The 16,843-nt window shown below is 36.4% G+C and overlaps 1 protein-coding gene across 4 annotated transcripts in view; it reads left to right on the top strand.

Annotated features, from left to right (window-relative positions):
• Positions 1-16,732, top strand: part of LYST (lysosomal trafficking regulator) — an 86,678-nt gene extending 69,946 nt beyond the window's left edge. For 3 of the 4 annotated variants that reach the window (XM_075748740.1, XM_075748738.1, XM_075748739.1), the window contains exons 41-53: positions 540-606; positions 1,473-1,629; positions 2,012-2,152; positions 2,527-2,744; positions 4,076-4,306; positions 4,976-5,165; positions 6,042-6,178; positions 6,916-7,014; positions 10,522-10,661; positions 10,960-11,057; positions 12,783-12,939; positions 13,148-13,219; positions 14,631-16,732. In XM_075748740.1, the coding sequence (XP_075604855.1) occupies positions 540-606; positions 1,473-1,629; positions 2,012-2,152; positions 2,527-2,744; positions 4,076-4,306; positions 4,976-5,165; positions 6,042-6,178; positions 6,916-7,014; positions 10,522-10,661; positions 10,960-11,057; positions 12,783-12,939; positions 13,148-13,219; positions 14,631-14,769 (1,846 nt within the window). In that variant the 3' untranslated portion in view covers positions 14,770-16,732. Of the gene's footprint in view, positions 1-522; positions 607-1,472; positions 1,630-2,011; positions 2,153-2,526; positions 2,745-4,075; positions 4,307-4,975; positions 5,166-6,041; positions 6,179-6,915; positions 7,015-10,521; positions 10,662-10,959; positions 11,058-12,782; positions 12,940-13,147; positions 13,220-14,630 lie in introns of those variants that run through there. The other variant, XM_075748741.1, reaches the window with a different exon arrangement.
• The last annotated feature ends 111 nt before the right edge of the window (positions 16,733-16,843 follow it).

The raw sequence follows: 16,843 nt of genomic DNA, 5'->3' as shown, positions 1-16,843 counted from the left end.
ATGAGTGTGTATATTCAAAGGATGCTGTGAATTGGACTTATGTACTGTTTTAATACGATGTGGATAGTCCACAGATTTAAATAAAAGCTGTATGTTTAAATACATGTGATTAAAGATTTCCAGGCCAATTAGCAAAAATTAAATAGAAAATTAAATAATAATGTCAATTATTTGGCCAGTTACAAAATCATATTGTCTTCATTGTGAATAGATCCAAGTGAATTGTCCCACCCTAATAAATTTCTGTCAAGACAATTTAACATTTGTGTGCACAAAGTCTTTGCCTTTATACGATGCCTCTAATTTGACAGTGGCACTTTGTTTGCTTGCCTGTTACTGTGCTATGGGGTAGCCTGTGGATCTGAGTTTGCCGTTAGCGCTAACTAGAAGTGGCCTTTTTATTTTTTTAACTCTCTTGTAAAGTGCGATTAAGTTTCGCTTGTCCTTTTCATGATATTAAAGGCATTAATTCATTATTAAATGGTGTGAATCAACATCTTTATAAAAATGACAAGATATCAGTACTACTTCTGTTACAGAAATCTGGTCAAACCGATAGCTGTGCAGTCTAAAGAAAAAGAGGATCGTTATGTGGATACTTATAAGGTAATTTGGACAACTTTTGCTTCTTACCTTTTTCTTATGTATAAATTATATGGAGGCTTTAATTTTTTTAACATATATTGATTGGGGGGAAAATAAACCACAAATTCAGTATTTTATATCTGTGGAATTCTCATTTCCAGTATGCTACATTGCCTGGGAATTGTTTTATAACATGCTTGGAACCTAACCTGTGTTTGTCTGTTCCCGTGCCTGAAATCATAAATTTAGTCTTTCCATGTGATACTGTTGAGGAGGTTAAATTGGTATCTTCTTACATATGAATGTACATATATTTAAAGATCCCTAAAGATCGGGAAAATAACTTCAGTGGATCTTGTTTGATAACAGAAAAGCTGTTTTCCCACAAGTACTCTGTTATTTTAACATGCCCTACTATAATTACAGTACTCTTTGATTTTTTTGCTCTTTAGGATGTTTAAAAGGCTGTAGTAAATAACATACTGGGGAATGAAAGCATCTGCAGCTGGACCTTCAAACTTATGTCTATGTCATCATGGTCTAGTGCATTATTTGCAAATACTGTTTTTTACTTTTAGTATTGAAAGGCCTGTACAATGACTCTGCTGTGTTAGAAAACAAGAGGGAGAAAGAAAAGGCATAAGTAATAAATAACAAAAACCAGGTCATTTAAATTGGCCTAAGACTTTGATACCTAACGGGATTGTAAAAGTGATCACGTCTTTAGACACTTAAAATGTATGATTCCACATCACTTTTAAATGTACATTCCTCTAAAAGTTTTAAGTTTTATTCCTAAACAACTTAGGCAAGCTCTTATTTTTGTTATTGGAATGCAGTCTAAGTAGGAGGTTTGATTCTCCCCCCCCCCCACACTGCTTTTCTAGTATTTGGAAGAAGAGTACCGTAAAGGAGCACGAGAGGATGATCCAATGCCCCCTGTACAACCATATCACTACGGATCTCATTATTCCAACAGTGGAACTGTGCTTCATTTCCTAGTTAGGCTGCCACCTTTTACTAAAATGTTTTTAGCCTATCAAGGTAAGATTACTTTTGCTTGCGCTTAACTTTCACATCTGGGTCTTGTCCCAATGACTCAGGAATGCTTTATATTACTCTGGTTAGCATAGTTTATCAATTCCAAATAGCTGAGTTCAGTAAAATTAAATCTGGTACGCTTTCACAGTAGACTCATTCTGAAATTAGCAAGCTAGACCATAAAGCTGTACATCTTATATTTATACCTTAGTAGAATAAAAAGCTGACCTATATTTGGCTTGCAGTCCATGTGTAATGGTAGTAATTGAGATGGAAGAATTCTAAATGTCAGCTAACTGGAGAGCAGTTAACAGTTGCACATCTGCAACTTCAAGTAGTTATGTCCATCATTGATATAACAAATTCAGTTTGGATTTCTTTACAGATCAAAGTTTTGACATCCCAGACAGAACTTTTCACTCTACCAACACAACCTGGCGACTCTCTTCATATGAATCAATGACTGATGTAAAGGAGCTTATTCCAGAATTTTTCTACCTTCCCGACTTTCTAATTAACAGAGAAGGTATAAGAGGATAACAAAACTATATACCCAAACCAGCTGTATGGTTAAGCTTATGGGCTGAAACTGAGAACATTTAGTATATTCAGTCAAGGGATATAAGTAGTAGATGTATGGGAGAAATCTGGCATGATTTGCAGGATATGCTAAAGAAGCTCTTATGTAGGACTTAAGGGATGCTTTTTCATAACTATGTCGGAGGTGCAAAGGAGTTTCCTCTTGTCTGATTTTCCCATTTGAATGAGTACATACAGCTTGAATGTGTTTGGGGCAGACTTATTAATGGTGCTGCTTTGTTGATCAGCAATCACTGTGCTTAATGATTAGCTTTCATAGAACCCTGTAAAGGCCTTTCTGAAGTTACTGTCTGTTTCTAGGTTTCGATTTTGGAATACGTCAAAATGGTGACAGAGTTAACCATGTCAATCTTCCACCCTGGGCTCGTAATGATCCTCGTCTATTCATCTTGATTCATCGTCAGGCTTTGGAGTCTGACCATGTTTCCCAGACAATCTGTCATTGGATTGACTTGGTGTTTGGTTATAAGCAAAAAGGCAAGGCCTCTGTTCAGGCTATTAATGTCTTTCACCCTGCAGTAAGTATTAAGCAGTGTGTTTGTTCATTGTACTCAGTAATTTAATGGGGGAAGTTTGGTCTGACTTGTTTGGAAAACATGCAACGTGAAGCAAGATTGTGAAGTGCTGAAGAATAAGAAAAGGCTTTAACCATTTCAATGTAGAGCTAATAAGATCCCAGGGACTGTTGTGAGACTTAATTGTGTTCGTCTTTCTTGCCTTGAGATAGGCAAGGAGGGATGATCAGGTCTGGGGGTTTAGACTTTCTGGATGGTTGTTTGCAGTGATATACAGGTATTGTGTTTGTGTGTACTTGCTTCCATCTCACACAAAAGAAGCCTTTCACGTAGGCAGACTGTGGTGCAGCTTTTAATATGATTTTAATATGAGCTCTCCGTTTGTCCTGAGCTCATTATTTGTCGTCTTTCCTTCGTATAGGTCTTATGTTTTATCCCTCTAATGAGTACTTCCCCTCTGGTAAACTTAATTTCAAATAAGTCTTCATTTAGTGTAAAGAATTCCAGAGTTTCACTACTTAATTGTAACACAGATAAATCAGACTGTATTCCTTAACTTCATTTCTTACTATCACAAGGTTTGCTCAGCCAGGCAGTCCTGATTTCAGTTGCATTCAAATGTGTTCCAGGTGTTTAGTTTCATTCTATAGCTGGAAGAGCTAAACAGTAGTGTTGGGCAGTGGTGGCTTTTTCTTTTCAAGCAGCCATCCAAATGCTTTCCTTCCTTTTTCCTTTTTTGTGCTTAAGTATTGATTTAGTTATTACTTTAAATTTCAAATATTAAGTTTGTGTGAGTGTGTTAATTGGTTTTTAAAGTGAAAAGTTAAGGCCTTAGTGTGACTGAGGAAGAGTATTTGGTGCACAATTAGACACACGAAAAAGACCAGTAGAGGGGAAAAAATGAATTTCCACTCTCCTGAAATACGAAGGTTCTTCCTCCCTCCCCACCCCAAGCCAGAGCTTTAATTAAAAAGAGGTACAAACAAACCTTTTCAATTTTTTGTTTATCAGCAACCCTTCTGGTTTTGTAAAGGTAAACTTAGTAAAGGTCCACTAAGAAAACATCTTTCACAGAAATTAGTCGTGGAACACATGTAGAAGCAGCTCATAGGATGTGTCTCAGTGGTAGTTATCTCCAGTAAAGAGCAGGTGACAAGGTTACTGTTCTTAGTGGCTCTTCAGTCAGCACAGCCAATGTGGGGTGGCTTCTGCTCCATGTCTTAAATACCTGAAGAGTCTGCCTCTGAATTTGTGTGCATGTGTTTGAGAAATCTTTCTCAAAGACAAACTGGACAAGCTTATTCTTGCTCCTCCCCTTTTTTCCCCCTCTCTAGACCTATTTTGGGATGGATGTGTCTGCTGTTGAGGATCCTGTTCAGAGAAGAGCCCTTGAAACGATGATAAAAACATATGGGCAAACACCTCGCCAGCTGTTCCATGCAGCGCACGTTAGCAGACCTGGATCCAGGCTTATCATGGAAGGAGAACTTCCTGCTGCCATGGGATTACTAGTGCAGTTTGCTTTCAGAGAAACCAGAGAACACACTAAAGAAATAATATATCCAGTATGTACTTTGATTTGCAAGATGGTTTCATTAACATTCTTAGGCTGTAATTATTGTACACTTATCTTTACAGTTTTCTTCCTAAAATTGCAACGTACTGCCCCTATTGTACTATAAAGAAAATAGACAAAATTAGTAAAGTGATAGTGAAAATTATTTTCATATATGTGAAATATTTTGTGTTAAACTAAGATCTGAATTTATCTTGGTTATAGCAAATAGGTGTTAGAAAGTATTTCACTTAACCAGTTTTATACTTTCAATGATGAATTCTGGAATCTGTAGGAGGTGAACACATGGTGTGCTCTCTTCTATCCTCAGCTTTTTCATTGTCTGTAGGAGAGTTCAACTTCCTTCATGTCATACAGTTGTTTTCCCTAAAGTCCAGTGAGAAACTGAATCCTTGCATTTAAAGAAATCGGTATTTTTCACTGAACTACTGGAACTGCAAACTTGCTATCTCAGCCCTTAAAGTGGGAGAACTCCCTTAAAGCTAATGCTACAGTGCTTCATACTTGTCTTTCTAGTATTTGAGAACACTTTAGCAGTCCTTACTGTGTGACTGCTTATAGGAATGTGATATGAATGATTCTCCCTTACTAATGAAATAATATTTTCTGGAAACTTTTTACCACTGTTTAATTTGAACCTTACTTGTGTCTGTTTTAGAGTCCATTACCATGGATTAAAGGCTTGAAGTGGGGAGAATACGTTGGTTCCCCAAGTGCTCCAGATCCTGTTGTCTGCTTTAGCCAACCACACGGAGAAAGGTTTGGCTCTCTCCAGGCTTTACCAACTAAAGCTATCTGCGGTTTGTCCCGCAAGTTTTGCCTTTTGATGATATACAGCAAGGAGCAAGGTAGGAATTTGTGCTTATTCTCTATATGCACAATACATGTGAAAATGAGCTATAAAAAAATTGCTGCTATTATCCTCCAGCAAACTTCCCTAATTTAATCACTTTTGCCAAAGATTGATTTATAAATCCAGTAACAGCTTCCACATGTGTGGTGTCTTTCCTGGAGGGTGGATTTTACTTGTAATTTTCAAATGTAGAGGCATCCTGTAATTAAGTTGATATTTTTCATTAAAGTGACTGAAGCATGAGGATTTAACTTCAGTCCAAGAAGAACTGAAGAACAGAGGAAAAGTACATGTGGCAACAGAAAGGAGAATTAAAGGAATGCTTATTAGAGGGAGAGAATGAGGAAAGTTATCAGTAAGAGGCAGAGGTGAAGGATCTTCTGCTTTCAGATAAACTCCACAGAGTGATTCTTATTGATAATGTACAAACAGGTTCTCATACTCTACTTTTGTTTTCTTTGTAACGTGTACTAGTGAAGGTTTTTTAAAAATAAATGGCTTCGCATTTAGTCAACAAAAATAAGTAACATCCTCCTTGAAATTATGAACAATCACTTCCCTAGCTGGGAAGTATTGTCAGCCTCTTCCCCTCTTCTCCATTCCCAGCAGATGCAACATTTCTTCAAAAAACTTTGTCTACGTTGCAGAGTCTCTTTGGAGAACACAATGTTTACATAGTCTCTGAAAACTATGTTTACAATACATTACAGGTTAAGCCATAGCCTAACAGAAAATATCTTATTTTGAAACTTTGGAGTTTTTTATATTCTAGCTTGTGGTAAAACATGGACCTGAGATTTTTATTGTTGACTATTAAAGTGGTCAACTTTTTGGTTGCATATGTGACACAATATTATATGCTTGCCTTCAGGTGTGAGAAGCATGCACAGTACCGATATTCAGTGGTCAGCTATCCTGAGCTGGGGATATGCCGATAACATTTTACGACTGAAAAGCAAGCAAAGTGAACCTCCAGTAAACTTTATACAGAGTTCACAGTTCCATCAGGTAAGAAAATCAGTCTCTTGGTCTTCAATTTAATATTGCTCGTTTAAGTGGTGGCCTGACTTGGCAGTAGGTACTCTTGCTTTCATTTTTCTTGGAGATGAGCATCTAAACACAACTGGTTTTAATCTGTTTGATTCTCCTTTGTAATGTGTCCCTCACTTCTCTGGTGTATCTTGCTCCTGAATGTGTCCCTGTACTAGGTAAAGATCTATTTTGAATGCGTTTGATTTTTGTAGCTTTTCCCTCCTATGGAATATTAGTGTGGATTTATAAAAGCTTACATTCTGAGCCAAGAAAAATAAATAGAAGAAAAAATAAGAGATGCCTCACATTAGAAGGACAACTCTACTATAGTTTAGGATTTCTCTGAAAAAGATTGTCAGGCAACACTGCATAATCTCCGTTATGCTCCAATGGTTGGTAAGATTCTGCCAAAAAGATTTTCACTAACGATGTGGCTGTAGATCTAGAAGTCTGCAGTAGTTCACTGCTCTTTAGCTGTGAATTCTGGGCTATGCAGAATTTCCCTCTTTACTTTTTGTTTCTGAAGTAATAACAAATATGACCTAGAGCAGGCATATTTTTAACTCTTGGATTTCTTTGGCTTAGATGTTTTACGTGGCTTTTCTTAGGATAACCAATAAAGAATCAGTTTGACCAAATGCTATAGGATAATGAAATTTTCAGTTAAAATAGTTTCTGTTCTAATTTTTTTCTGGCTTTTTTGTCTTTCCAAGGTAACAAGTTGTGCTTGGGTGCCAGACAGTTGTCAGCTGTTCACAGGTAGTAAATCTGGTGTCATCACAGCATATATGAACAGATTCACTAGCAATACAGTAAGTTCCATTGGACAGGATTTTATATTTAAGGATCTAGCTGTATTCACTATTACAGTCTTTTTTTTAAACATGAAAAGTGAGGAAAGGGAAATATGTTATATTTGGGACAATTGCTAAAAAGATCAAGTGCTTGTTTAGTATTTATTTTTGAAGGATCCTCTTTGACATTAAGTAAATTTATCTCAGCATGCTTATTTGTGGATTTTTCTTAAGATGCTGTTCACATACTGCTAGTCTTTAGTCAGCCCTCATCATCTGGGTGCATAACTGATTACACATACAGCTCTGACTGTATTTAGGCTAGGTCTTGGAATTGCAGCTCTCTTGCACAATGAAGCTCCCTACATAAAGGAGTAACTTCTTCTGTGAAGGAGACAGAGCCTTAACTGAAACTGGAATGCATTTCCCCAAAGTAAACAACATTTCAAATGCAGAAGGCACTTATTCTACAGAGAGCCAGGATGAAATCTCAGTGTATATATTAACCACTAATCCTCTTTACTTTGTCATATTCCCCAAGGGGAAAAGCTGTGAGGAGGGAAGGGAGAAAAGTAACTTGCATTACTTAATGCATTAGTGGAAGGTACTGAGATACTAGTATAAATCACCCTGATACTATGGGATAATAAGCATGGTATGAAAACACAAAGAGAACTTGAAATGCATCTTCTGGTTCAGACTGAATTTCTGAGCTTCTGTCTGATTTTCTCCAGCAGTAACTTCTACTCTTAGTTTTAAAAAGAGTTTGTAACTTTCTTGGCAGGTCATTTCAGGTGTGTCTACAGGATTGCCCATAGCAACCACTAAACTAAACTGATTTCTCAAATTTAGCTTGATACAGATACAGGTATCGCCAAACGTATTTGTAGCATTGTACTCTTGATGCTCTTGAATCACTACACTAGCACAGGCTAGAGGGAACCTTCGTATGATCTGCTGTGCCTGCCCAGTTCCCTGTTTTCAGCAGTGGCAAACAGCAGATGCTTAGACTGGGAAGAGCACAAATATACACTGATTTCTTCCTTGACTTTCTTCCAGTTTCTGGTGATCTGCCACTCAGACTTCCTGAGCTCAGCAGCACTTTGAATTTAAAAAAAATGAAGTAGAGGTTGAAGCCTGCAAGCTTCAATCAGTTGGCTCTTAAGTCAGGCACCTTAACTGCTCATCAGAATGGTGAGCTTGTAAATAATCTGTACTGAGACTTGGATTCTAGTTAACATTTTTTGAGATACTAAACCAGAAATTCAATATGCTATTCATTGCTTCTGCAATGCTAATAAGAAACTCTAGTAGTGGAGTTATGATTCTTAGGTTCCCTGCATTTCCTAAAAACAAGTGGGTTTTTTTTAATTTTTTTTTTGTTCAGCTACACAGATGTTGTCTTTGAGACCATCTTTGCTGAATTTCTCTGACAGTTTTACATGCCCTGGGCAGACTGACCTTGCACCGATTTTTGTAGCTCCTGTTGTTGAGTCAGTTACCCAAGTCAGGGCTGCAGGGAATGCAAATGTGCTTCCTACCATCTGTTCTGTATCCATCTTGTCAGCTGTTCAGTGATGAAGTGAACAGTCCGTTATAATGCAGTACTTGAAACATGAATATTTTGCCTTGTTTCACACTTATATAAATTCAATGCATAGGCATAAAACAGATACATGTTGTTAATTGGATATGGGAATTCAAAGGCATGCTGTCAGAATTCAAAAATACCTCAATGTTGTACTTCAGATGCTCTATTTTTCCTAGTCTTTGTTTAATATGGTCAAAAAACTAACGAAGTACTGCTTTGAAAATGTGATCTATCTCAACAATAGGTCATACCTTCATGAAAACCTCAGCCAAGGTTTTCTGGTTGTACAAATTACTCCAGCCTTCACTTGCTGACTATTCTAGTTGTCTTGCAAACAGAAAGAGAGCACTTTAATAATCTATTTGAGTAAAACTGGGCAGTGATCACTTAAATTCTCCACTCAAGTGCCATAGGCGATCATTTCGTGTAACCAACAGAAAGAACTGCTATTTAAAGGTAGATAAATACCTGCATTTTTTTTTCCATATCTAGGTACTGTTTAGTGGTTGTCATCTAAAAGCAAGTAGGAAGTAAAAAAGGGATGGCATTTTAGGCATGGAATAAGTATTTCATAAGTTATTAGACCTTAATACAGTTGGTGCTAAAATTCCAGCTTGTGTCATTACAATATTAGAATAACCCAGTGAAGAATCAATAAACCATTGCTATTAATGCTATAGAGACAAGCTGCTAAAGGTGAATCCTGCTTTCAGTTCAGATGTTGAAATGCGGATCACCAGCAACACTTAAAGGAGATGGGAGGAGCACAGTAAAAGGGTTATCAAAATCAGTTGTTCTTCAGAAAATTGGAAATCTTGATTGCTGCTGTTACTGAAAAAAATTAGTAAAATTTTTTTTTCTAAACTGAGCAAGGATTAAAGAAGGATCTGCATGTGTGAGATACCACACTGTTCTGAGAATGACAACTGCATACTTTCGTAACTGTCTTGGATGAGATGCTCAGTAGCAAGAACAAAATAGCAGGTCTTTTGGTTGTCAGAAAGTATATTGACTTTGCAATATTACATAAATTATATTGTCCCTTTTAGTGCAGAAAGACATATCAGTTTTCTGTGAACTGAGTTACGCATATATTTATCTTGTCTGTTTCTACTTTCAAGAGTTTTGCAGACCTGCTGCATGCATCCTGTACCTTCATACAAAATTGCAATGTGCTCTGACACACGTGAAGAAACAAGCAGAAAAATGTTCCTTTCTCTTACAAAGATCATTCTAATCTCTGTACAGCAAGCTAATGCTAATTAAAGCATTAGTATTCTGATGAAGCAGCTCCTTCAACTTAGACATTTTTCAGGAAGTCTGAATCATTTCAAATGATATATCTTGAATAAGAAGTGTCATTTGGTGTTAAACTTGCAGCTTTAATTTTTTTATCTAGCAGTTTCTATATTTAAACTTGACTTCCTGCATGTTTTTCCAACTTGGTATCACTGAAGGACTTGGCACCAACTTGAGGAATTCCAAGTAATTTACTGTACACAGAGTGATAACTGCTGAGCTCTGTTTTCCTTCTGTGTTTCCAAGCGCTTCCTCTAGATGCGAAAATATTGAGGACTGTCATGTGGAAATAGCAGTCTTGCAGAAAATAAATCAGCTGATTTCAAGGTGTCTAACTGAGACAGAAGTAGTACAATAATTCTTCATTTCGATTAACTGGACTACAGCAAAATGTTTGCTTTGACTAAAGCACTGGAAGCAGAAAGTTAAATGTAAATTGTATGTATTGCTTAGCACATTATAAAGTGTGAAACATAATAAAACATTAACAATGTTGCTAAATAGATGACATCAAAAGCAATGGGAACAGTTTTTTGAAATCTAAGAATTAAACTTGTCCCTAGGCTTATCCTTTTCAGAAAAAAAGACTCATTTTTTTTATGTGACATTTCATGTTTTATTTTGCTGTTTTTCAGCCTTCAGAGATAGAAATGGAGTCTCAAGTCCATCTATATGGTCACACAGCAGAAATAACAAGTTTGTTTGTGTGCAAACCATACAGTATAATGATAAGTGTCAGTAAAGATGGAACCTGCATCATATGGGATTTGAACAGGTACAAGTATATATGTAACTCTTTCAAATGACTGTATTTTAAATACCTGTTTTCCAACTTTTGGGGTATCTTTACCTTTTTAGAATTAACTGAATTTGTGCATGTATATCTTAATGTGAAGTCAAACCCTTACTGGCTTTTTCCCATGGAGGGTGCTGGAATTCTAGAATGAATATGAAAAATACCATCATCATGCAAAATGTGGATTTAAGTTTATGTAGCTTTTAAATATTTTCCTCAAAGAACATTTTCTGTATTTGCATCTGAACTTTAGGCTTGTTCTCTTTATCTTTTTCAGGCTGTGCTATGTCCAGAGTCTGGCAGGACACAAAAGTCCTGTGACTGCAGTTTCAGCTAGTGAAACAACTGGTGATATTGCAACGGTTTGTGATTCAGGTACATTTGGCATTTAAGAAAGCTGTTTTGACTTGCAGACCAAAGAAATTGTGAGACTTGCTATTATATTAGTTACTGAGTGTACGTTAATCATCTGAGGATGCATTGGGTCAAATAGGAATGCTCTTTTTTTTTTTTTTTGTACACAGTAACATATAAATTTCTCCAGAAATGATTAGGCAGTTGTTTGAGTAAAATGGAGAGAGAAAAAAGCTAACAGCTTGATCTCTTTATAAAAAGACTTGAAATTTCAACAGATTCCTGGGAGACCTAAATTCTATGAAGTTGTCTGCTTTCGTTTTAACAGGGATTTGTTGTCAAAGGTACAGTTCTTAAGGGGAGTGCAGTGTATTACAGAGCAATAGAGTTTTTGTTACTCTATCATGCTTCCATATCCCCAGAAGCAAACATAGATTTGCTTAGCTATTCACTAGTTTTAAAGAGGAATAACAGCTATACTAAAGCAGAAATAGTAGATATTTGTATTGGGGCTCCTACAGAGGGAGGGTAATAATTCTCCCCTATCTTATTTTAAAGCAGGTTTTTGTACTGTCTTGTCTTCCACGTAGTACTGTTTCTGGACAAGAGCATTAAGACCTGTTTGAGCAGTGAGTTTTTGAGTATTTCATAAATTGGGATGCTCATTGACTTGAAGATTGACTGCGTACTATGAGACTGTATCAGTAAAGCAGGGCCAAGTCAGAGTCCTCGCACCATTTTGCTAGCTTTAAGGATACCTATGTGTATTGTGTTAACTGGAAACTAGAGGGAGGGGTGTGGGGGGTGGGAAATAGGCTCCATCTAAATGACAGAATATTGTTTCATTGATCCAAGGAGGTACACAATAAGAAGAGAGCTTAACTTTGTTTATCCATATTGTTAGAAGACAGTTACTGACCCAGTTCTTACTTTGGGCCAATTTTCTCTCTCTCTTACCTTGAGTAAGATAGGTCTTAGCTGAAAGATACTGCAGTATATACCTTTTCTTACTGTTGTCGTCCATAGGCTGAACTGAAACTAATACTGTTCCAAATCTGAAAAGAAAAAAAAAAAAAGAGGCAAAATAGCACAGTCTATAGTATTTAAGGAAAAGGGGAATTTTTTCTAGCAATTTCAGAAACATAATATTTAGGGTTTAAATTGACATGGAGTCATTCAACTCCATTTCTGTAGCTCACAAACATTTCTGTAGCTCTTTTCTTTATGGAAAAGATTGTATTCCTCTTTAATTAAGAGAAGTGAGTTTCAATTCCTTTTAAGAAAAAGCGGTAGCTGGGTTATTAGTTCTTTGATAGAATCAAATAATCCCAGATAACTAGGTAAGATAATTGTGCTTGCTACTTTAAGTATTTTGCTTAAAATGCAAGGCAGAGTATAAGAACTAGCTGTTTAAAGTATATGGTATGAATTCCCTCTTATTGCTTCCCTGTTAGTACATGAAAATTGGTCATTAAAAGTAAATTCATATAGCATTGTGTAAATACAATGTTCCATAAATATGAAGTGATGTCTTCTAAATCACTGCAGTGGCTTGGCGGTTTGTTTGCATGCTCCCTGTCACAAAAGGAGGGCAGAGTTAATTGTTAACTGCAGCACACATCACTCAGTCATTTAAACCTTCTGGTCTTTCAAGAAGTTGAATTCTTTAACACTTAAAGATTCTGTAGACCTAGCTGTAGTCTAGATTTATTTTTTTTAATACTGTCATGCTATGTTCTGTTGCAGTTGGAGGGGGTAGTGATTTGAGACTTTGGACAGTTAATGGTGATCTCGTGGGACACGTACACTGCAGGGAAAGTATTTGCTCTGTTGCTTTCTCTAACCAGCCTGAAGGAGTATCTGTCAATGTGATTGCAGGGGGGCTTGAAAATGGAGTTGTAAGGTAAGCATCTGAAACTTTTATTAAAATGCATTATAACTTAGGCTCACAGTTTGAAAACGTGTAGTTAAACATCATGCTGCTATTTGGCTTTAAAGAAGGTGGACAAGCTGTTGTTTGGTTTCCAGTCTTAGTAGTTGCCAAACAGGTTATGTTTATCACTGAAATATTTGTAAAATTAAATGTGAAGAAAAATTACTTTGTCTTTCAGACTGTGGAGTACATGGGACTTGAAGCCAGTACGAGAAATAACATTTTCGAAGTCAGCCAAACCTATTGTAAGGTAAAAAGATCTTAAGAATACAGTAAATGGATTTTTCTCTTGGGATGGAGGGGGGGTGGGGGGAAAGAACAAACAAAAATAACCCCAAAACCCTACAAAAACCCCCCAACAAAATAGCCTTGAATATTGAATGTGGATTTGACATGAGAACAGGAGGTAAATACCCATGTCTAAAAAGAGCAATGCAATCCTACTAATTATTCATGAAAGCAAAATGAGCACAAATGTATTGTATTTGTAATGACAGTAATAACTAGGTTCTGCTGCTGGCAGATAGAAATTAGCAGGATTCCCTTGAGAACTGAACAATAGCTACTCTTCTTATTCTTAAGTTTAATATTTTTCTCAGAATCTGTGAAAACCATGAGACAATATTAACTTGGTCAGACTCAAACAGACAGTGTTTTTCTCCCTTCAGAAATAAATGAAAACACTGCATTTTCCTTGACCATTTTTTCCTGATGCTGAAGGGAAACAGTGGAGAAGGGAGTAAAGGAAATTCAGGGGAGCCTGGAAGCTGCCATTTTGGAATGCTTGTTTAATTTTCTGAGTCCCCTTGATTTATATAAGCAGAGTTATTCTGATGCCAAAGGCTTTCAGAATATAGTCAAAGGACTGAGTCCTTGATATCCTCAGTGATACAGTACCCTGCGCTGAGGTCTTAGAGTTATGCCAAAATTTTATCGTCTTAGTGTTTTCATAGTAACAAATTGCTCTGAAAAATTTTGGTTTGACCATTGCTGAAATGTAATTTAAAACCTGAACCATTAATCACCATTCATTAGAAACGAAAAACATTGTCTGATAGCAATTACTGTCTTTGTCACCTCCTTTAAGAAGCATATTTCACAAAGCTTGTTGATAATGATTTAGTAGCTATTGAATAATTTAAAGTTTCCTGCTTAAATGAGACAGAAAATGGATGTTGACCTTCATGCTCTCTAACATTACCCGTGGCATGACTGAAGGGCTTTACTACTGTTATAGCTTAAGAAATGCCCGGCTGAACAGAAGTCCTATTCTGTGCCATGAAATCTGATGGATTTAGCTTCTGCCTTTGTCAACAAGCGAGTTCAGAGGGTGCCAAGTTCTGTTGCTGAAAAGCCTTCCTTTCAGAAGTAGAAGGCACAGCCCAGGGAAAGAGTAGCGTGCTGCTACTGATCCCACCCTTTTCTTTGATGCTGCAAGGAAATGAGCACTGAACTGCATGGCATGTTGAAGTGCTGGACAAAGCTATAGTTCAGCCTGTTTGCATATACCTGCTAGTTCATTTTTGTAACCAGATCACTCTGTTAATGTACTCACTGGGTCTCTCCTGAGAGCTAATCTTTGGCTATACTCTTAGGGTTTTTAATGTCTTCTTTAAATAGCCAAATCTGGTATCAAAATAGATTGTTTTCTTGTTTTTCAGCCTTACATTTTCCTGTGATGGGCATCACTTGTTCACGGCTAATAGTGATGGAAATGTTATAGCTTGGTGTCGCAAGGACCAGCAGCGCTTTAAGTTACCCATGTTCTATTCATTCCTTAGCAGCTATGCGGCTGGGTGATGACTATTTTTGCTGCTAACTCATGTCTCTGATGCACTTTAAATCCAAAATAGATCATAGAATCTCTTATTTAACTGGATTTTGAAGTACTTTGAATGTCTCTAGAATGACTGAATAGATTTTAAAAAAGAGCAGTCTAAAGCGGTTGTAAAATTGCATATGTGTGTGCACAAACCTGAAGCATATACCAGGTCACCAGGAAGCTCTGGTAATATGCTCCAATACCAGCAAAGGGACTTATAAATGCTCTAACACACAAGTCAAAATGCTGCAATATAAAACAACTATTTTTTTAAATCACTTCTTAGACAGAAGTATTTAAAAAAATCGATTGATAATGCTTATTCCCCCTCTTCTGTTGTAAAATATCGGCAGTGTAAAGTTGTGTAAATACCTACTAAAATGTCAGCATATGTATATCTGATTAGTTGAGCGTGGTATAGTTAGCTCTGGGATAAGTAACACAAAACTTAAAAATCCAAGACCACTTAAAATTGCTTTTTTTGAGAAGCAAAGACCTTAGTAGGTGCCTTTTGCACCATCTTATGGTATTGTAATGCTAAAAATTGAATTTCTGTTATCTTTATATGTGTAATTTTTGCCATCTTCTCTGTTAGTATAATAGTCTTTACAATATTTGTCTTAGTGATGGGTAGACACCTCATGGCATCATGAAGCAATAGTTAGATCATATTTTGGTTTTGTTTTTTAGTGTAGTGTTAACTCCCTAACTTTGTAACACTTAGCTATTGCAATTCTGTGGCAGAATATATATTATGTACACACAGCTTATCGTCCAGAGCTCTAAAAAAAGGTGTTGGAAGGCACAGATGTGCTACTGTTCTAGTGTCGTTAAGTTCAATACACTGTAAAATGTTTGAATCTAACTGCTTGAATAATCATTGTTCATAGGCATCAGATGATTTGGAAGAGTTTACACAGATACACTGTGCAAATATGTTATTTATTCCTAGGTGCTATTTTTTTGAGGGGAAAAAATATAAGCCTCCATTGTGAAAGGCTTAACAAATTTGAATTCTTAGGCCAGATCAAAAATTAACACTTCAGTTGATGGATTTGAAGACCTCTAAACCTGACACCATGAATGAGTGCCTACTAGCCACGCAAATGGTAAAACGAGAATGCTACACAAGTCTGATGTAGTTACATTTTTCTTTTAAATTGCTTTGCTTTTTCATCATTGACATGTTCTGCTATTGCCATACAAACTGCTATATCTTCTATGTTTAAGGTTCGTCTGCCTTCAAAACACTGTATATAAAATTGTCAAGTTGTGATGAAGATGACGTACACAAGAAATCTTTACACATTCTTTTGAAAATTCCAAAGTCTTAAATTCTTGCATCTTCCTGATTGAAGAACTTTTCAAACTAGAAAAACTTAAGAAAAATATTCTTATAGTCCATGACACAAAGGCTGATCTTTGGTCCAATTAAGCAAGTGGCTACACACTGTATCAATTAAATTTTAAACTGCAATATTGTAGCAGCATTGTATGGGATGGCTTTAGTCATGTTTTTCAGTGTCTAAATGTTAATGTAAGGTCCAAATACAGACTGAAAAGCTTCCTGGCTCATGTTCACATGATGTGCTTTATTTAAGAGGAAAATTTGTGGGTTTGGGGTGCTTTTGTGCTCCCTGATTTGGGGTGTTGCTCACAAAGGCTTATTTTTATAAAGTAGAATTCCACTTGTTACAAATCAATATGCAAAATTGCTGGCCTTGTAAAGAGTGCAATATTATATATTTTTATGTAAAAGTAAAAAATGATTTTTTTGAAGCAAGGAATATTTATTCAGCTTAACATTCTGGAACTACTAAAATAACACTGCAATAGTATCTGTGCATGATGTACTGAAGTTTCCTGTAAATGTCACATTCCACACTGTCTTTGTATATATACTGTCACATTGTTGGGTAATAAACAGATCTTTGTACCAAACTGAGATGATTGGAAACATGCTTTTGGCTTAGTTTCACCACTGTTTAAGGATCTTGCACACCTTGCTCCAGCTCAATTTCTGCTGGTTCTCATGAAGTGGGGAAGTTCTGT

Source organism: Balearica regulorum, chromosome 3 (genome assembly GCF_011004875.1).
Source record: "Balearica regulorum gibbericeps isolate bBalReg1 chromosome 3, bBalReg1.pri, whole genome shotgun sequence".
Lineage (NCBI taxonomy): Eukaryota > Metazoa > Chordata > Aves > Gruiformes > Gruidae > Balearica > Balearica regulorum.
Note: the sequence above shows the minus strand (reverse complement) of the source record. Positions and strands in the feature narration are given on the sequence as shown.